Raw genomic sequence first — 22,759 nt, forward strand, 5'->3', positions numbered from 1 at the left:
AATTTCTAAAGAATATTTTAAATGTTTATGTCGTCAGCGTTTAGTGTATCACCGCTACCTTCATTTTTTTTTTTATGGAAACCTAGGTCGAGTGATATATCACAGAAAAGCTTATTTTTCCTTTTTAATAATACCAAAAAAGTACCATATTAGTAATGTAATATACCATATCACTAATATAATACTAGAAAAATTTCCAAATTCATAATACATATAATTGTGGAACAATTTATATTAACTTTAAAAAGTAGCAATTAAAATAAAAAAAATGCATTTTTCTTACAAAATGTACTCAAAGTGTTGACTGTCTGTTTTTTGTCAATAATATCTATCTTGAAAGTTTCGAATATAATCATTGATCATTTCTGGAGAGACTGCCTGCATTTCAAGACGTATGCGATCTTTTAAATCATTTAAATTAGTCGCTCTGTTTACATAGACCCGTTCCTTAAGATAGCCCTATAAAAAATTAAGTGGAATCAAGTCATCGAAATATTAGAAAGCTATAAGTCCAAAGTGTTACGCATGATTACCAACGCTCCATGGTACATCCCAAATTGTAATATTAATATTGCGAAAGATCTCAAAATGATGACGAATAAAGCTGAAATTAGTGGTTATTCCAAAAACTATGCCCTTACACAGACACCCAAATGTCTTAACAGCGGAATTAATGACCGATCCAATTGCCAGACGCAGGCTGAAACTCTTCGTTCCTAACGAAATACCGAAGATACTAGAGTGAAGTGAAGCGTAATAAATACCAATAACCTAGATAAAATAACAGTTTAATTTAATAAGATTGTTTAGAATAAAAAGAAACATATCAGTGGATTGTTCCTTAATTGTTTGTTAGTCAGTTGTCAAATCATTTACTTATTTTATCGTTGATACAGTTTGTAAATTTATTGGGAAAAGAAAAGTTTTGTTTCGCTAAAATAAGATTAAACTGTTTGCTAATTGCTTAATATTATTAGCATACTTTTGGAGATTAAAAACATATTCCTTTCTTCTAAATAACTGTTTAATTACCCCGAACCGAAGCACCGATTACGGAGCAGGAAGCCATCTCCCGACTCAGGAAAGTGATTTCCAACTTTTTGAATGGACGTTGTTCGAACAAGTAAATACCAAAACTGCACCGTTGTTTGGTATTTACTTGTGCGTTTACTTTAAATTAATATATTGTCTATTTGATTAGTAATATTGCCATCTAGATATATCCTTGATGTTTTATAAATCTCTTATCTATTAAAGCTGGAGCTCATAATTTTCATATTGTTCTCGATGGCAAAATTAATAAGTAGTCAACCATTTTCGTTTCAATTTAAATTCGAGAGAATTACCGATCTTATATGACTATTAAATCACTCGATGACTATAAAAACAAAAGCTCTACGATTTGACTGGCCTAATTTAACACACTATTTTTGTTATATACAAAAAATTTAAAAAACATTCTTTACCAAACCTATTAGGTCTTTAGTATAAAATTTTTAGCAACTTATATTAGGTACACGTATCAAGAATCACTCCGGTATTACAGAGGACTATGAGTTTGCAATCAAAATGTGGATGTCCATTAACCCCAACAGTAAGTTTCTATACAAACTACATTCATATTGCATGATATATGATCTAAATATATAATTATAATATTATAACTAACTTTTAGTAGATACGTCGAGTTACCTTATTTGATACTATTATTTCTTATACTTAGTAATTTTCACAATTATAGAAACTAGTAAACCGGTAAAGTGTTGTGAGTTATAAATAAGTTCTCTCCATAACTCTTTTTTTTTAATTAGTATTCCATCGTGTCAGCTATTTCGTCGTCTGTTTATGCTCCTCGCCTTCACGCCGTCCCACGTTTTTCTGGGTTGTTCTCTGGATCTCTTTTTATTATTACATAGTCTGCCAAACTTTGTTTACTTGTATGCTGTCTATCATTCTTACTAAATGTTGGACCCATTTTAATAGCTGCTTTCAGAGAAATAAGAATTTAGTTGCAAACGACAAAATGAAATTTGTCAGAAAATAACAAAAAACTACTTAATATTATTTACCAAATTTTGTGAATTTAAGTGTTACTTATGTGTATTCCTAATAAGCTAATAACTTTGAATATAAATAACACAGAACAAAAGACTAATGTGCGTCGAAAACCAAAAAGTAATTTTTTGTAGAAGAAAAACGTTGCATGTGCACCTAGTGTTAACGCACATGCAATGTTTTTCCGCTAATAAGTTGTACTTATAAACGATATTCCTTGCAATGTTGTAAACCTAGGAAAATGTGAGCATTACTAAAATGTCCTAAAATTACAGTTAATTGAAAATATGAAAACTACTATATTACTAAAAAGTAAAAAAAAATGTATTCTCATTAAAACTTACATGGTAGATAAACAAAATCAGAAGTTGCATGTGCAGACAATTTACAATAAAATGAAAACTAAACTAAAAACTAAAATACTGTTCTTCTAAACTTTCAGTCATTTTCAGCAAGGCTGTTTTTTTCTTGTCAGAAATAGTTAAAGGTTCTCTGTATAATGAAGGCAAGGCTTCTGGTTCAATAAGATTGTAAACTGTATTTCGGACTGCAGCTCGTCCTCTTGCAGAATATTATACGTTTGTCTTATCCGCAGAACAGTCGGTCGGTTCGTTAGCTGTGACCTGTATCAAACATGCTTATGTTATTTTATTGTTGTCTTTCTTAATTTGACTCTCAACTGAAGTCAACTCAACAAAATTCTCCTGATTTATTCCAAAAACTTGTAAAGGTTTTCTTGATCTTGCTGATTTGATTAGCTCAAGTACATCTTGAGTGGAATATAGCTGACTGCTTTTTTATCTTTTCGATGAGCGCAATATCCCTATCACAGGATAAAAAGCTGTGTCCGGATAGAAAAAATTTTTGAATTACTTTGGTAAAAAACTTTGCTGACATTAGATAGTGACACAATGATATCATATTCCAATTATTATTTTGGCCCACACATCGATCAGACCACAGTATAAGTTTTCGTGTTCTGCTCCAACCTCTACTTTGTTAAAATTCTTAAGAACATACCTTAAAATACAAGTGTTCATCTCAGCTGTTTCTTACATCCTTTTTGTCCTCTATATGTCAGGTCTTGTTTCTGCCGCGTACGTCATTATTGGTCTGATGACTGTTTGTAAATTCTGCCTTTCGTTTCATTCCTGATTTTTTTATTTCTCCATATTGTTTTATTTAATCAGCCTGCAGCTCTGATTGCTCTATTTACTTGATCTTTCGCTTCAGTTTCGAGCTTTCCGGAGCTAGATAATGTGATACCTAGATATTTAAACTCCATCACTTATTCTATTCTTCCAGCTCTAATTTACATCTTAGTAAATTTGCTGTTGTAACCACGCATTATGTCTTTTTTTGAGAAATTAAGATGTTAAATTTTCTGGCGGTTATATTAAATTGGTGCAGCGTACGTTGTAAATCATCTTCACTTTGAGAGAGTAGTATTGCGTCGTCTGCATAGCAGATTATTTAAAGTTGTTTTTCTCCCATTTGGTATCCTTTTTTTAGTTCTTACTTTTTTTATTATTTCATCCATAATCAGGTTCAACAGCTTCAATAGCTGAATCAACTTCAATAGGGTCTGTTAGTTCTTCTTCTACTTTTACTTTTATTGTGTTGTTTTGGTAGATATTTTCGATCGTTTTGATTATTCCTAGAGGTAACTCTCTTGCGTACAGTAAGTGGATAACGTCTTTTAATTTGGCCCGGTCAAATGCCTTCTTAAGGTCCACGAAACGTAGATATGCCGGTTCTCATATTGTGGATAGCAAAATTGTAATTTGCGTATTGACGCTGGTAATAAACATTGAAATGTGATAAGTTAGGTATAAAAATGACTTGTTGCAAATCCACACTTAAAATTATCACATTAGAATTGAACTTGCTACTTCTTCATCAGCTTTCAAAGATGAATATGCACTTTCTGCTTTTCGGTGATCTAGCACGGATTCAGTTTAAATCTTCATTCATTCTTCCTCGCTCTCCGCAGCGCTCAATTTTATAAAAATTTTATTTATACTTTGCAAGTATCGGAGCGAGGAACTCCAAAACGCAAATTAAAATCTTCTGTGAATATTTCTCTGTAAGTATGGAATTTTACTTCAACTTCTGGATACAATATACATATATACAGCTCAAACATTTTGTTAATGTTTAGGTCAGGGTTAAGGCAGTGTTTTTTGTTAGTTTCAAGAATAGGTGGCTTCATCTGCCCTTCTTCTCTTTGGCTCCTCTACTTCCATACATTACCCCAAATATTGTAACTGTTCATTGTATGTTTTCTTATAGAAATCAATAAATAAGTTGTGTCTCATTTCAAGGGTAATTAACTGACATTCGTGGAACGAATATGCACGAAAAACGAAAATAAGAGTATACAGATTTTCAACACATGTAACGTTTTTCCACTTACACATAAGGAGGCAATTTTTTGAAATAGGAACATTTTTGTTTTCAAAATTTATTTGTCGTTTTTTAACTTTATTTAGATGATTTAAGACACGTGTTGTAGATGATAACTCTCTACACTCCGCGATGTTTAATGTAGAAGTAGTTTTTCCAAGCAAGCAAGCAATCAAGCAATTTAATTAAACCCAGCCTGTGAGACATATTCACTCCTAAGAATTACGTTAGGGTGTAACAATTCATTGAAGCGAGGTGTATTAACTCGAGTAAAAACAGGAGTCACTCCACCGCGCTCCAATGCTCCAGACCATCCCTTTCCAACTATAGCACTCCGATGCGCGATAGGGGCACAACTATCAGCTAAATGCTCTTCATGTAGGAGTTCTGCGTAATAGAACTCCAACATGGTTTCTTAACCGAATTCAAAACTAAGGACAGCGCTTTGTCGCTATAATCCTGTTATCTTACTGTGGCTTATCCGCAAACAAAAATTGCTTACTTGAACCTCAAGTCTCCGCTCTGAGCTAGGCTCAGTTCGGCGACTTAGTGCTCAAGGGGTTGGGGCCTACGTGCCCGGGTTTTTGGGGGTTTTTTGTTAGTTTTTTTTGTTGTCTTGCGCCAGTTTTTGTTCGTGTTTTTTAATTTTTTTTTGTGGCCGAGGCCGTTTTTTGTGTTTTTTTGATTTTTTGTAGGTAGCCCTGAAACAAAAAGTCATAATTAGTATAAAATCTATATTATAACATTGAAAAATATATGCAAATATGTGACAATATGACAATATAGAGTTTGTCCACTTAAGGCAACTGGGCCCACGTTGTATTTTGTGATTGTCCACGAGTGTTATGAGCTACGAACTATCTTCTTTGTGCGTTGTTGTTGTTGTTTTTTGAGTGTTTTCCCTCTGGTGTTTTGTTTTATCTCTAGTGTGTTTGTTGATTTTCTCTCTAGTATTTTGATTTTATTCTACTATTTGTTGTTTGGGTCTTTTTTGCTTCCATTTGTGGAAAACGTCGTACCTCATGATCTCTCGCAATATGTGACCACTATCTCCACGAACTTTGTCCTTGCTTTTTCCTTCATTATATCAGTCACACTAATTTGTTGTAGTTCTCTGTAGAGGAATCTTTCTGCAACGTATCTCGGTACGTTGACTGCTTCTATTAGGCTATTGTTATGTGCCGCTTGTATTTTCTTTTTTGTTTTATTACACATGTGTTCCCATGCGAGAGATGCATATGTTAGTATAGGAAGAATTATACTATTTATTAATCTTATTTTAGTTTGCATTTTCTTCCTGCTAGGCCTCTTATTGATGCTCTTGCCATGTTGGCTTTTTAAGCCAAACGTTAAGCCTTTGTCCATGATTACTCTGAGGTATTTTGCTTCGATTTTCCACTCGATGAGATTGTCTTGCACAGTCACCTGTTCTTCTGTGTCTTTTCGGAGTTAATAGCGATTTTCCATTTTAAACTATATTCTTCTATGTCATCTATCGCTGTTTGTAAGTTGTTTACCGCTATGTCCACATTTCTGTGTTTGGCCGCTATCGCTGTGTCGTCGGCATAGAGGCTTAGTACTGTACCTGGTGTTCTGGGTATGTCTGCTGTGTATATTGTGTACAGTAGAGGTGACAGTACCGCTCCCTGTGGCACTCCAGCCTCCGGGTTCCCGAGTTTGGATAGGACTTGTCCTATTCGAACTCTGAAACTACGATTGCTCAAGTACGAAGAGATTAGTCTTGTCATTGCTCCGCTGTATCCGTATCTTCTTGGTAACGTTTTTCCTCTCGCGCCGTGTTTTGTAGTTCTGTAAGGAGGGCATTTAATTGAAACTCATTCTAATAGATGGTGTCACTAGTTTGCTTAACCCTTAAAGAACGTTTTTCTACTGAAACATCACTTTATCAAAATTTGTCGCTTACAACGTTTTTCCAGGCAGGTCTTCAATTACTGTTCAACAATTGTTTTATTAGTCATTAAGTCATTAATTTTTTTTCGCATATTTTGAAATATGGCTGATTGTTAGAATTTTCTTCTATAAGTTAAAACCATTATAATTTATCAAAAAACTGAAAAAAAATTAGTTTATTGAAAACCATTAAAAATGTGCTATTTTAAAAGTTTTTTGATGCATTTATTTATCAATAAACGTTAAAACGAGATAAAGATTTTAAAATGGAATGAACTGTTAATAATTTTAGCAAAAATCCTGATTTCCCTTCGCATTTCTATAAATAAAAAATATTTCACGTATGTGTTAAATAAAAATTGTAGCTGAGATAATTTTGAACAAATGTCTATTAACACTTTTTTGTAGAACAAACCGTTCTCTTAGAAACAACACTTGAAGCTACCGGTGATTTTCAACGTCAGTTACGAGCGCGAAATCAATTTTAAAAAAATTCGATATCTTTTGATCAGAGTGTCCTATCGACAAAAATCAAAATGCATTTAAATCGTGAAAAGTGCAGTTTTTGTACACATTTGTAGTTTTTCTCTCTACGAGAGAAGTTTTAGGGGAAAGCCGGGGGGTAGAAGTGGTAAATTTTTTTGCATCTTTTTTGGGGTCTCAAAATTGACATTATTAGCAATTCAGCCAAACAAAATTTCTTACTTCTGTACTATAGAGTAATTAAACAAAAGCAGTAATTCAATTTTTGCTTAAAAATATATTTCTGTCTGTATCTGTAAAAAAAATCTTATATTATTATATGAGTATTCTTAAAAGTATCACCTAGTCTTTAGATGGCATGAAACATATGGTTTTTGAAGTTATACTTCTATACGCGCATTCGACGTTGGAAATTTGTACGGGAGTGAATCGGCAAAATCATTACATATGTAAGATATAGGTAAGAGGGAGACAGAAGATATATTTTCTCTCTCTTTCTCTCTCGAGAATAAAAATGTTCCTTTTGTAAATATATTTAATATTTATCAATATTATTATTATTATTATTATTATTATTATTATTATTATCAATATTAACTCAACAAACACGCCATTATCTTAGAAATCTAGACAATCATAATCATTTCCTTTGCATTTATCCTTATGCGGGGTCGGTGTTTCTAATTACATTTCTCCATAAGTGTCTATCTTGGGTCATATTAATATTAATTCAATTGATCGACATGTACTGCCTTAGCGTAACCCCCAGAACTTTTTTGGTCTTCCTCTCCTACTACTTCTAGGAACATGCAGAATAGCAATTATTCGTATTGAGTGATTATCCTCTCTACGTTGAACATGATCAAACCATCTTATCCTATGCTCTCTCATATTGGCACTAATTGGAGCCACCCCTAGACTTCCCCTAATATACTTATTCCTAATTGTATCCTTTTTTGTCACTCCACTCATCTATCTTCTTCTTTTGGTGCCTATTTCGAATATTGGCGATCATTCTGGCTATAATTATTTTATTAACTGATGCTTTAAATAGATTAGTTGTTGTTGTGGAGAACCATTTCCTCAGATTTTTTAACCATGATATTCTTCTTCTTCCAATTCCTCGCTTTCCGAATACTTTGCCTTGAAGGATTATTTTCAGTAATCTGTATTTAGTGTCGTTTCTCATTATGTGTCCGAGATATTCTAACTTTCTCCTTTTTATCGTATACATCACTTCTCTTTCTTTCCCCATTCTTTGTAGTACAGTCTCGTTGGTTATCTTGTCCGTCAATAATATCCTTAGGATTCTTCTGTATAGCCACATCTCGAAGGCTTCTCCATCGCTTCAGTGAGTGTCCAAGATTCACAATAAAACGAAGAGTACGTCAGGGCTGCATTTTATCACCGACGTTGTTCAATACTTACTCGGAAATGCTGTTCAGGGAAGCTATTGATGGTTTAAGAGAAGGTATCAAAATCAATGGTGAAATCATAAACAATTTAAGATATATGGACGATACGGTTTTGATTGCTGATAATGCGAACAATCTGCAAACATTAATAGACCGTGTAGTGGAAGCCTGTGACAAATACGGCATGAAATTAAACTGTAAGAAGACCAAAATTCTTGTAGTAAGTAAAAACGACGTAATACAGCACCAATTCATAGCTAATAATGAACCCTTGAAAATAATCGACAAAATTACATAACTTGGGCGCAGCCTAAATAAGGAATGGGACCACTTACAGGAAAAAAGATGTCGTATAGAAAAGGCGAAAGCTGTCTTCAGAAGATTTTATGTAATATGCACCTGTACATTGATATAAGAACACGAGTCCTATACCTTGGCGGAGGCAACATCCAAACGATTAGAAGCCTTCGAAATGTGGTTCTACCGCCGCATGCTTAAAATTTCCTATATCCATCATGTTACAAACAACACCGTGATCCAACGTATGAATAAAGATCTGGAAATTATGCGTATCGTTAAAATCAGAAAGATGACATACTTAGGGCATGTGATGCGCAATGAGAAGTACAACTAATTCAACTAATTTTACAAGGCAAAATAGAAAGTAAAAGATCTCAAGGGCGCAGAAGGACATCGTGGTTGAAGAACATCGGACAGTGGGCAGGAATGACTACCATACATCTATTTAGAGCAGCTGTCAACAAAGATGTATGGACCAACGTGATTGTCAACATCCACAGAGGATAGGCACCATAAGAAGAAGAACCATAATAGACAAAAACATTATTTAAAATGTTATTGTTAAATTACTAAAAATTAAAAAGGAAAAGAGGGTAGGTAGTATGATCTCAAAAGTAACGCAATTTTGATTAAATGAGTACAAATTTTAGTTAACCCTGTAGAAATAAACATTCGAATAATACATCGTTGCAAAGGCGATTAGGAGACCTTTCAAATGAGGTGTTCCGTGACTTCGGTTTGTATTTAAAAAAATCTTCGATTACATCATTACGCCGACACTGATGACGTAATGTCCAACACATATTATAGGAGTTGATGGTCATTCAAAAATTAAAATTGACTGGTTTTAAAATTTTTTTAAAAGTCATCTGTGTCTGAAATAATCAATTTATTTCATACTTTTGCATCGTACTGTATATTAATACAAACTAACTAAATTCAAACAAATAATGATATAAATAATATAAAATATTTAGAAAACAATTCTGATAAACCATAATAAATAAATACGTTCGTACGAATTTTATATTATAGGGGAACGACGGGTAATTACGAACACTTAAGGAAAATAATTTAATAAGTTTATTTGAAATATAAAAATGTTGAAAACTCGGAAACCACTACAGAGTGGCTAACAGTAATACAGCTATTAATTTTTGTTATTGGATAATAAAAAATAAAAATTTTAATAATAAAAAAACTCAATTAAAAATTTTCACGAAATGTTTGCTGTTACCCGAAATGTCGGGTAATAATAAACATGAGAAGGGTAATGGCGAACAGTATTACCTATTAACAAAAATCACATTTATAGTTGTCCGGTGTGTCCGAGCCGCTGCATAATTTATGCACCCATCCACCACATATAATGCAACGGAACCAAAGTTCGCTTTTCCCGAACTCACCACAAATTAAACAAGATTCTCCTTCATTACAATAGTCGGTATTAATATCGTCATTGTCATCAGATTCATCATCTTTATATGATGTCGAATCTTTCTTTTCGCTTGAAGATTGTAGTACTTTTCTCTTTGCAGTTTTATTTTTCTTTTTTAAAAATTTTTGTTGTTCAATTTCTTTTTTCTTTTTTTGTTTCCTTCCAAGCTCCTTTTGTTCGAGTTCTAATTTCAAAGGCGTTGAAGTTCATATTTCGGATCTTTGTTTTTTTCTTCCACCATTCTTCGGAACAGATATCTTTTGTTTTTCTTTCGGTAAAGGCAAGATATCGCTGAATGAAACATTTTCGGTATTTTCACATATCTGGTTTTCTTTGGAAGGGCCTGGTTGGGGTTCCAGTAAATGAATAGTTTGTGAAAGACCTTCTTGGCTATTATTTTGTTGAGTTTGATTATCGTTTGAACTGTAAAAGTCTTCTTCATTAAATGTATTTCGGTTGAATGGAAAAATTCCGGTCTTCTCAAAACCGTTTGCAGCTTTGTCTATGCTTGCAACTCTAGTATACGCCTTTGAGAATAAAGTGCTTATATGGCATATTTCAATTTTCTCATAGGGTTGAGATTTTAAAAAACGAATCACATTCAACGTCATATGCTCGCTTCAATGATGAGAAAAAGCTAACGTCTAGTGGTTGCAGACGATGCGAGGTATGTGGAGGTATTGACAGCATAATGATACCATTTTCTTTGCAAAAATTATAAATTGCAATAGAGCAATGACTGGAGTGATTGTCCAGCACCAGTAAAATGGGATCATCTCTTGTAGGTATATTCATCCAACCGCTTTTTGAACAGGAGTACAAAGACTGAGAAGCAGGATTTCTTCTCAGTCTTGGATAAATGAATAGTGAAGGTGTAAAAGATCCGCTGGCACTCATACAACAGCATACCGTCACGTTCTTGCCTCTTTTTCCACTTGTAACGGCTCCAACTTGTTTTTGGCCTTTAGGTCCATTGATCCGATTAGGCCTATTTACGTTTGTAATGCCAGTCTCATCGACATTAAATATTCGAGTAGGTGGAAACTTGTATTCATCGTACAGCTTACCCAAATTGTCATAAAACCTTGAGACTTGATCCTTATTGAAACCTTGAATGCGATTAAGACTTGTTGCTTCAGGTTTACGGAAACTTAACTCAGGATGCCTTGACATGAATCCATATAACCAGTCTTTACCTGCTTCTTGTTTTTCTCTGTTTTTTTGTTCTCTGTATAAGCGAAGGCCTCTTTTCGCAACTGAATTGGGGTTAATCCATAAAATATTTTAGATAACGTTAGTAAATGACGACTCATTTCTTCTTCCTGTTCATTTGAAAAGAGAGTGTTTGCACCCAGCCTGCCTTTGTAAAAGCCTCTAGAGACTCTGTTTTGTAATGCTGTAACAGGTATATTAAATTGGCGTGCAGCTTCCCTTAGGCCATAACGTCTTTCTACAATTGCCTTTAGAGCAGCTTTCATTTGATCATCAGTCCATGAAAATTTGTTGGTACTTCGTTTCCGTTTAAAAGGCATCTGAAAAAGATACAAATTGTTAAATAAGCAAAAGAAAAGCAAAAATGTAAAGAATCTAAGCCAAATTATTAAAAGAGTAAACGCGAACACTTGGCGGGTAATCGCGAACATCTGTTCGTGATTACCCGATTTGGAAATGAATATGAAGAAACGAAACAATCATAATATAAATACATTTAACTTCTCCGTAATAGGACAATTTTATAGGTTAAATAATAGTAAGTTAACTAACTCTAACAATTTAAATGAAACCATCAAGTGTTTAGGTACATACCTTATTTTCTGAATTGCTAAAATTGTAGTGCAAGCACCAAAAACAAATAAATCGCAGTAAAAAATCCCACAAATACGGGGCAACTGTGTATCTATGCCACCACGTGCAGACTAGTAGGCAGCACGAAATGAAGTTTAAAACGGAATGATACAGATGACGTACGCATGTATTCTGTGATGTTCGCAATCACCCGCTGTTCGCTATTACCCGTCGTTCCCCTATTCCCATACAAACATGCTTTATTATTCATGTACATTCTTTAAAATTAAAAAGCAGTCATTAACATTTCATGCACAACAATAAAACATATTACTTAGGTAATTACTCAAGTAATTCCATTAATCCGCTGCGAGGGTCATCTTTGTTATAGTCAAATCTAGTATGCACAATCAATGGTGCAGCCTTAATATATTTTTTTTTATTTTGTAGATAGAATCAAAACAAGATTTTCCTACAAATGATACTCAGAAGACATTCAGTAAAAGTCCTGGGGTAAGTTAAATACTACTACTACTACTTGTCGGTTTATAACGTTCTCCGCCGTTTTCCGACTTTCAATCGCCACTTAGACCGGTTGTTCCATAGATCTTCTTCTATGGCCCTCTCTCTCAGTTCTTTATTTATTCCTTCGCTCCAACTTTTTCTCGGTCTACCTCGTTTTCTCTTTCCTTCTGGTTGCCACTTTAGTATTTCTTTTGGCATTCGTTGTTCGTCCATTCTTTGTATGTGTCTGAACCAGATAAGTTGTTTTGTTGTTAGGTCATCTGTGATTGTTCGTTTGATTCCCATTATTTCTCTAATGCGTTCGTTGGTAATCCTTTCTCGTCTAGATCTTCCTGCGGCTCTTCTCCAAAAATCCATTTCCGTCGCTTTCAGCGTTGACAGTGTTTTTTCTTTCAGTGGCCATGTCTCACAGCTGTATAAAGTGATACTTTTTACTATAGTCTCATATATCCTCTTTTTATTTTCTTTGCTGATGTATTGGTCCCATAAAATGGTGTTTAACATTGTGATGGCTTTTCTCCCTGACGTATTTCTCTCTCTTATGGCTTTGTCTAATGTTCCATCTTGTGAAATAGTGATACCTAGGTATTTGTAGTCACAGCAGTGCTTTATCGTAGTGTTATCGTCTAATATGAGATATTTTTGTTCTGCTCCAATGCACAGCTATTCGGTTTTCTTTTGATTTACTTCTAGACCCCATATATCATACTCTTCAATTAATTTTCGTGCCATATAGTTTAAATCGTCATAATCTTGAGCCATTATTAAGGGTAAGTTAAATACGAATATAAAATGGATACGAAGTTTTGATCGGCATCAATTCGTCCCCGAGCTACTATCCTATAGTAGGTACTATACTAATACTACCCGAAAACGAAAGTCTACAATTATTTGCTGACTATATGATAGACAATTCTATTTCCGTAGATGCCGTATTTCCGCCTTGTTTATGGGCTGAACTTAGCAAGAGTGTAGAAAGGAGCACAAATGCATGTGAACCTTTCTATGCTAAATTTAATGCCAGTTTCTATTCGGCGCATCCGTCAATTTTTCGTTTTCTTGAAGTTTTAGAACCATTCAAACAGGCACTTACTTAAATAAAAATTCCAAAGTTTTTTTTATTTATTTTGCTTCAACCACTTAGGGTTATTAGCATAAGAAAATACAAAAAGTGATAAAGACATACATAGGCATATACAAAATATCAATTACATAATAATGTATACAATATATATTTTAATTATTGATGTATTGTGTTGAATTTTATATAGATTTTAAGAATTCTATCAAGTCAGCTACGTATTTAGATTCTCTTAGAAGTTGTTTTAAAGTTTTTGGAATGTGGTAATATAGTCTTTCAACTGAGTATATTGGACAGTCAATCAAAATGTGCTTCACTGTCACTTTACATTCACAAACAAAACACACTGGTTCCTCTTCTCTCTTCGACAAGTATTCATGTGTTGTAGAAGTGTGTCCTAATCTGAGACGTGTTATTAGGACTTGATATTGTCGCTTTGAAGGCCAGAAGTTCCATAAAAGAACGGAAGATTTTATTTCTATCAATTTAGCGGTGCTTCTATTCCATTGGTTTTGCCAAACATCGTGCAATTTTGCTTTAAGGTAAGGTTTTAAATCTAAATGCACCGTTAGATTTTCCACTGATGCGGATGTACTGGTTTTTGCGGACCTAGCTAGACTATCTGCCTTTTCGTTACTATCTATTCCAACGTGTGACGGTACCCAAATTGATGTCAGACACCTAAGTGAATCAGGTATTATGAGATTTGGGATTCCCAAAGAGATTTGGGAAGTTTTTGTCTACAATAAAGGTTAGGACCTTAATTATGGCAAATAGTTCTGCTGTAAAAATACTTGTTTCATGAGACAATTTATAGATGGAATGTTCATGTGATATCACAAAGCATGCTCCTACTCCATTTATGGTCTTAGATACGTCCGTGTATATAACATGGTAATTTTTGTACTGTGTGAGAACATGGAGAAGGTGAGTTTTAAAAAAATTGGTTATCACGATATTTTTTTATATGCTGTAAGTTAAAGGTTAAAAAGCGGAGAGGCAACAACCCAAGGAAAACATAAATTTATTTCGCAAGTAGGATAAATGAAAGGTAGTTCAATATTAAAATCTAATAAGTATCTATTAGCTAGTTCATAGAAAGGTACAGGACTCCTATTTATTTTTTGATAGACTTCCTGGAACCTGTTAGCAACAGCGTGACGGAGTACTGGATTGTTTAGGATAGATTTTATATTCGAGACACACGATAGAGTTAAGTATTTTCTTCTTAGGTTTAAGGGTGGCTCTCCAGCTTCACAGAGTAGACTGTTCACAGGACTGGTGCTATATGCTCCAAGAATAACTCTAACAACTCTGAAGAGTATCCAAAGTTTTGAGCAATATCCTTAGTCTAGTTTTGATCTAATTAAAGCTCTATATAAATTTATTAGAGTTGGAAAATCTGCTCCCCAATTTTTATGTGATACAGATTTCATAAAATTTAGTCCAGCTTGGCACGATAGTCTTAGCGAGTGTATATGACTTGTTCAGCTTAATTTTGAGTCCGGTTGCATCCCTAGGAATTTTATTTCTTTTTTTTTGTATATTGCATTCGTGAGAGAGATTGGTCTATAGAAGTCTGCTTCAAATTTCGGTTTTTCTTGTTTGTATATTGGAACTATGATTGACGAGTGCCATATTTGTGGGAATACCTTATTGATCCATATAAAATTGAAAAGTTGCCATAATAGTTTTTGGTCTACTAGTAGTAGGTTCTCTAGAAAAAGCACAGGTATGTTATTTGGTCCTGGACTAGTATTTCTAATGGAGTTAAGAGTTTCAATAACTTCAGTAAAGCTTATAGGATTGTTTATTAATAAAGTGTCATTAATTAATGATATTCCTTTATTTTCTTCGAATCGTTTCTTATTTAAGCATTCTATTGAATAGCTTTCATCACTAAAAGCGGTGCAATATTGATTTGCCATTTTTTCAGATATATTGCATTCGGACGCAAATGTCTGATTGTCTTTTATTAAGTACTTTGTAGAGTGATGTAAATTTTTTCCAAATATATTGATTTCTGAAACAAACTGTTTCCATGACTCTTGCTTGCTTTTTTTAATAATAAATCTTAGCTCTTATTCTTTTAAATTCCAAATGATTTTCAGCAGTTTTATATCGTTTATATCTATTAAAAGCCGATTTAGTACATTTTTTAGTTTTATCCTGATTTTTTTGTTTTATGGATACATGCCGATTTAGTACATTTTTTAGTTTTATCCTCATTTTTTTGTTTTATTGATACATATTAGTTCTTTTCTAATATTTCGTTCTATTTTTGCTTATATTCGTAATCTATATATATACGTATTTATGTAATTCTCAGTCGAATTACTCTAATTAAACTAAAACACTTTTGCTTTGAAATTTTTCTACTTTTTTTTCCTCTTGGAGACCTTTCTTCTAGATATAGTTTTGTTTCTGTTTTATCCAGAGTCTCGTAGCATTGCATCAAGTTAGAATCCCGCACCAGAGACACATTTTTTAGTTTTATTCCGATTTTTTTGTATTCTTCGTACATATTAGTTCTTTTCTAATATCTCGTTCTATTTTTGCTTATATTCGTAACTTGTATATACGTCTATATGTAATTTTCTCAGTCGAATTACTCTAATTAAACTAAAAGACTTACTTTTGCTTTAAAATTTTGCGGCCTTTTTTCTCTTGAAGACCTTCTTTTTAGATATATTTTTTGTATCTGTTTTATCCACTATCTCGTAGTATAAACCGTTAAATTTTAGTTTTCTTGTGATTATTTACAATATTGGGAAAGTTTTCTGTTTTGTAGATAATATGAAATAATAAATATATATGTCTGCAATATACATACAATATAAATATGGTGTGATTTTTGAATTTAGTTTATTTAGTTTTGTTATAAAAAAATGTTTTCATCATGGGTGTCACCAATCCTGTATTAATACATACCAAACAACAGCTTATTTCAGCATATCTGGACTTTGCAGCATCTAAATATGTACGGTATCCACAAGGAATCTACGTTCCTGTATTTGGCTGTATACCATATATTAAAAAATTAATTAAAATCCTTTGTAAAAGGTATATATTTAAAAACCCTAACGGGCTGTGTTAGACAAAACGTTTTCGGAATACATCATTCCATCATCGGTGTCTAGGAGTACATGAATGTAGCCACTAAATATATGGGTAAAAACCCGTTAACAAATAATTAGTTACATTTGTTCGACATTATATCTTATAAATACTTATGATGTTAAAGTTACCGTTGGATTAGGTAACATGGCGACATATGACTCCACGTTGAAGTTGCAAGTCCTGAGACGGTGTGTCTACGAGGACTTTATGGAAGCAACTATTACAGTTACATTTAATAATGGTATCGTGGTTACGTTCTTTACATAGTTCAAGCTGGCAGATTATCTATTCAGGGTAAATTGTTTCTGCCTAGTTTTTACCTGCATCTTTAACTTCAAGAATCGTTGGTGTTTCCTTTTTCCTCTGGTCTGTTTCAGTTCTCTTATCTCTTTCGTCTTTTATTCTTAAAAATCTTAAAACCTTAAAAAATCAGACAGTTTTCATTGGAAATGACAAAAGTAATGTAACAGACAATCAAAATAACTAAGAAAGAGAAAAATAAACTTAACAATACTTAGAGATACCAAAAAAAAAGAAATGAAACAGAAACAGCAGAAGAATGCATACAGATATAAAGTAGAGTTAAAAAGATAAATGTACCAAGAAAAACTTGGGGCATGAAAGTTGGTTAGACATAGGGAAATAGAGAATATGTACCGGCAGACAAATCACGCTACAAATCCGGCTATATACATAGCTGTTAGTTAAAATAAACTTTATCACATAGACTTTTTTATTTTCACGTAATTTACAGCTTATCTCGTTTTGTTTTTTAGCTAAGAAGAAGAAATGTTACAGCCTCTAGCTACGCGACTGTCAATGATCAAACAGCTGGCACTACTCGATTATCGACATTTTCTCAAACAAATCTTTCCAGAAGTCCAGGTTTTTCAATTAAATCACACTCGTCCAGGAGATCTCCATACTCATCCCCAATAAAGGTATGATGTTTTAACTTTTGTTAATAACTTTTTATTTAGTTGTTTTCCACAACTGATAGAGATATTTTTGTAACAATACATTGTTTTCTGGGTTTATAGGAGGCGGTAGTGAATTATTTTTTTTGGCGTTTCGTCTGAAACTTCGGCAGGTATTATTAAAAGCTTTATTTTGCTCGTAACTGTAATGTTTTTATTTACAGTCTAATTTATTAAGTCTTTATTATTTAATTTATTTACACTTATTCTAACACCTATTTAATAACACTAAAAACTAGAATGCAATTACTTAATTTATATGATTTATGTACAACTTGCTTGATATATTTATTTTAGATTTAACAATATAAATTTAATACACCAACTAATCAAAATGTAATTCGTTCTATGTTTTTATATATAATATTTTTCGGTCCTGAAATTTCTCGATTTATTCCTCTTCACGGTATGTTTTCAAAACCAAACTATGCGGTGTCTCTGGATTATTCAAAGTGTTGCCGAGAGGGGGCATTTGGGCCTGTAGGACCCATCGCCGGCTCTTCGGGCTTCTTCCTATCCCCGGAATTGGATCGGGTATTCACCATCTTTGGTTTGTCGCTGGTAGAAAGGTTAAATACCACCGCTGTTATAAATAACAGTTCCAGTGACAAATATCTGTTAAAGGTAACGGTTCCAAGGAACAGTTACAAAGTAACAGAGCAAAAATGGAAAACAGATAGGTAAAAATGATCTAAGTATTCCTTGACTTACGGAAGGAATAACTTAGTAAACAAGTAAATTAAATGGTATAAAAATATAATGCAAAGGAAAAAAATGTTTCTAAGTGTTTCTTGGCTTACGGAAGAAACGACTTAGAGTGGAAAAATAAAATACTCAAAATATAAAACGAGAAATGCAAAAATGAAACAGATTATAGAAATATGTCTAAGTGTTTCTTGACTTACGGAAGAAACAACTTAGAACAGAAAATAAACAAGAGAATCAAATATAGTAAAATATGTGGAAATATTGCTAAGTGTTTCTTGACTTACGGAAGAAACAACTTAGCATAAAATAGAAAATGAAAGAGACAAATGTATTAAGTATTTTCTTAACTTAAGGAAGAAAATATCTTAGATAAAATATCGGAAATAATAATGCAACAATGATTATGAAAATATTTCTAAGTGTTCTTTTGACTTACCGGAAAAGAACGGCTTAGACAAACAATTAAAATAACAAGTCAAATATTCAGAGAAATATTTCTAAGAGTTCTTTGACTTACCGGAAAGAACTACTTAGACAAAGTACAAATTAAAATATAAAATAGAACAAGCAAGATAAATATTTCTAAGTGTTCTTAACTTACGGAAGAACAACTTAGACACAAAATACAAGAAAAATGAACAATCAAAATAATCAAATAAAATATCAAACAATCAGTACATGAACAAATATAGATCAATGTAATATTCTAACCTGAAAAGGTCTGAATATACAATAATGCTAAAATAAAAATGGTATATAGGAAACCAGAAATAAAACAATAACTTAGTTGGAACAATAATAGCACCGACTAGGTCTACAGTAGAAGAGGCAAGCTCGACTGATCGATGAGAGAAAATCTACCTGCTTTTATGTAAAACAAATCCTTTGTTTTACGTAGCAAAAGTGGAATTTCCCTGCATCGAATCAATTAGAAATTTGGATTTGGCCAAACTTGGAATTTCCAAGTATTTTGACCGATATCCAAATTCCTTGATGCGTCCGGCACGGCTGTCAGCTCCCGGCTGACACGCCTCCGGAGGACAAAAGTAACTCCACACGCTTCGGGAAAGGTTGATCCCCAGGGCCGGCTTCGCATAACTTTTGTCGTCCGCTAACTAATTAGTCATGAGGGGACTTTCGATTATATGCATATTATATGTGCATATACATTATAAAATTATTCTTCTTTTTTCACTATTTTCAGTTGTAACATAGGTTACTAATGGATTGCTTGAAAAAAATTGTTGTTAATGCTGTTTCGATAAGCGTTTGAGATAAAAAAGAATCCCTTACGAGAAAAAAATTTGTACGCACTACTATTCATTCTTTTTTTTTAATAAAGCGCTAACTCTCGACTCCATTAGAACACAGGTAATGGAGAATGATCTCATTCAAAAAATGAGCAAAGAGACGTTAACAATAATAATAAAAGAAGATTTAAAAGTTATATATGCCAAACAATCCCGTAAATATGTCTTAATAGAAAGAGAAAATTTAGTCTAATGGTGACGAAGATACCTTCGCTCTATTAGAGAGGTTCGTTCTGCCCACAAAAAGATTTATTATCTGGACGAAATGTGGGTAAATGCTGGTCACACTATCTAAGATCTGACAAGATAATACTGTAAAGAGTTATCGTCAAGCATTTGTAGACGGTTTATCAACAGGGTTACGAGGACTAATGGGTAAAGGGCAACGACTGATTGTCGCCTATATAGGTAGTGAGAGTGGCTTTTTAGACGATAGTGCTCAATTGTGTTATCCCAAAAAACGGGGGATTATCACGAGGACATGGATGCCCAATGCATTGAAAAATGGTTTGAATCCTTTCTTTCATAAGTCGAGCCAAATTCGGTAATTGTGATGGATAACGCTTCTAATTACAGCCGATTAGTAGAACATCTGCCAACTAAGGCCACCAGAAAAACAGACATACAGAGTTGGTTAGGACAAAAAGGAATTCAATTTTTCGAGGACATGGTTAAGGCTAAGTGTAATTAGACAGCGTCGTGACAGATATCACCAGCATGTTGTAAACACAATTTCTCGTGCTAAAGGCATTACCATTTTGAGACTTACTCCTTGCCATTGCAAGTTAAATCCGATAGAATTAATTTGGGCTAAAGTAGCTCGTGAAAACGTGACATATAAAATTTCTGATGTCCAACGTTTGTTAGAACTAGCAATGGAACGGATACGGAAAGAAGATTGGGCTAATGCCGTAGCCCATGTAATCAAGAAAGAAAAATAAATGTGGAGATTGGACAGGATGGTAGACACTGTATTTGACAAAATAATAATAATGGACTTAAGTGTAACTGGGGATTCCTCTTCCGACGAGTCGCTGGATTCCGAAACTTCATAAGCTTATTTTAGGCCATTATCACTTTAGTTGGTAGTTCTCCTTCTATATATTAAATCCAATATAATAATTATTATGCAAAGTTTTCTATTTTTGAAGTACTGTATTAGGCACTCTATAATATGTAACAATAAAATGTTACTTTATGTTGTTAGACAACTATAAGATACCTGTCAAAATACACATGATAATTTAATAATTATATCGATCTTAGATTTAATTTTTAGTAATTACTTATGTGTTTAAATAAATAATTAAAATATTATTTTGGTACGCCTATGCAAAGTTGATAAAGGGAATATCGTTTGGTCGCTTGAAGTGCGATGTTGCCAATTAATTACCTTCAATTGAAAATTGTTTTGGTATAGGATTTTTCCAATGTGTTTGTGAAAAAGTGATTCTATTTACAGAGAAGTTTCAAGTGCAACCTCATGTAAAGATAAGCATTTGCCAATCAAGACAAAATTGTGAAGAATCATGTAAACGTCTTCTAACAGAACGTCAATAATCTGGTAGTGAGTTCTATATGGACTTTCTTTATGGACTAAAGTTTTAGTTGCAAGTAATATATCTTTTAACAAACTAAACAATGAGGCATTAAAAAACTTCCTTAAGAAATACTATGTTGATAAAAACATTTCTAACGAACCTACACTACGGAAAATGGTATGCCTATTTTGTATGAAAACATGCTTGAAAACATGCTTCTGATTTCTTTGCCTTGATGGTTCAACTCCTCCTTTCTCTTAACAATCTTTGGTCTGATGGTGATCTGTCCAAATCCGAAGAAAGGCCTAAAGTTTAATTTCTCGAAAGCTTTTATAGATGGATATTGTATTAAGATAATGCAAGTATTTCTTGAACTAGATTTCTCACAGTAGAGTACTTTTTAGTCTTACGTTTTGCAGTCAGATTAAGAATTTTTCAACAGCCATTGAGGTACCTTTATACTCAACAGATGTGTATGCAGTACATATCTAATTTTTACGCAGATCGGCTTAAGTTTTGCTCCTTCCCATAGATTCAGTAGTTCAGTCAACTCAATTAGCCATTTGGAGCTTGTGTCGTCAACAAATGTTACCTGAAGCCATCCCATAGAATTTAACCTCTAGCCGTCCTCTGGTAGATCTTCTAGCCAACGGCTTGTAAGGACGGCTAAGCTGTACTGGTTATGTAGGGTGCTTTGTAATTCATCTTCTTAATTCTAGAACCCCAAGAAAGGTGGCCAAGTTCAGATATCTCGGTAGTTGGATAATTGAAGATCTAGATCAAGACATAGAGATACGTAGCAGGATTGAGCAAGCCAGAACAGCATTTACTAATATGGGAACCTTGCTAAGCAACAGCAGCCTTAACTTAACGCTTCGATATCGCTTTGTAAAATGTTACATCTACTCCTTACTGCTATATGGTGTAGAAACCTGGACCATAAAGACCAATGTGATGAACCGATTTGAGGCTTTTGAAATGTGGGTATTTAGAAGACTACTTAAAATTCCCTGGACAGATCACACAAAAAATGTCGAAGTATTAAATCGAATGGGCAGAGAACGAGAAATGCTGCGAATAATAAAATGAAGAAAAACTACTTGTCTGGGTCATATATTTCGAAATTCCAAGTACCAGTTCTTAAAGCTTATTATGGAAGGGGAGATAGACGGAAAACCGTGCATCAGAAGAAAGGAATACTCATGGCTTAAAAACAAGGGATTGGACAAACCTCGATGCCCATGCACTCTTTAGGCCACACAAGACCGAGAGGAGTATGCCAGAATTGTCGCCAACATCCACTAATTGGATGGGGCACCAGAAGAAGAATTCGAGAACATTTTAACAGCGCACCCTCAGAGATGCTTGCATCTGACCTGATTCTTTTCCCATGGGTTTTGGCAGAAGAGAGTGTATCCCCTTCTTTCTCTTTCGTAGGTTTTCTTATTTGTAGAACCTCTTCTAAGTTTTCTCATATGGTGTTCCTATTTTCAAAAGATGTAACTGTTTCCGTGTCGCCCACTGAGTGTTTTCCTTTTTCCCTCGAGTTTAGCTTGAGGGGATTCCAGGACTTTTAATACTTTGGAGATGTATTTTTCGAGAATACGTTTATTAACCTGGTGCAGATCCATTTTTTCTTCCATTTGTTTTACTGTTGGTTTCATACTGTTCCCACGAGCAGCTAAAGGAGAAATGTCCACTCGC

General features: G+C 33.6%; 1 protein-coding gene across 2 annotated transcripts in view; it reads left to right on the forward strand.

Moving 5' to 3' along the window:
- The first annotated feature begins 1,453 nt into the window (after positions 1–1,453).
- Positions 1,454–22,759, forward strand: part of LOC140449834 (uncharacterized) — a 31,422-nt gene continuing 10,116 nt past the window's right edge. Inside the window, exons 1-3 of one of the 2 annotated variants that reach the window (XM_072543198.1) lie at positions 1,454–1,594; positions 12,244–12,306; positions 17,296–17,460. In XM_072543198.1, coding sequence (XP_072399299.1) covers positions 1,553–1,594; positions 12,244–12,306; positions 17,296–17,460 — 270 coding nt within the window. In that variant the 5' untranslated portion in view covers positions 1,454–1,552. The remainder of the gene's footprint in view (positions 1,595–12,243; positions 12,307–17,295; positions 17,461–22,759) is intronic. The other variant, XM_072543199.1, reaches the window with a different exon arrangement.

Source organism: Diabrotica undecimpunctata, chromosome 9, assembly GCF_040954645.1.
Source record: "Diabrotica undecimpunctata isolate CICGRU chromosome 9, icDiaUnde3, whole genome shotgun sequence".
Lineage (NCBI taxonomy): Eukaryota > Metazoa > Arthropoda > Insecta > Coleoptera > Chrysomelidae > Diabrotica > Diabrotica undecimpunctata.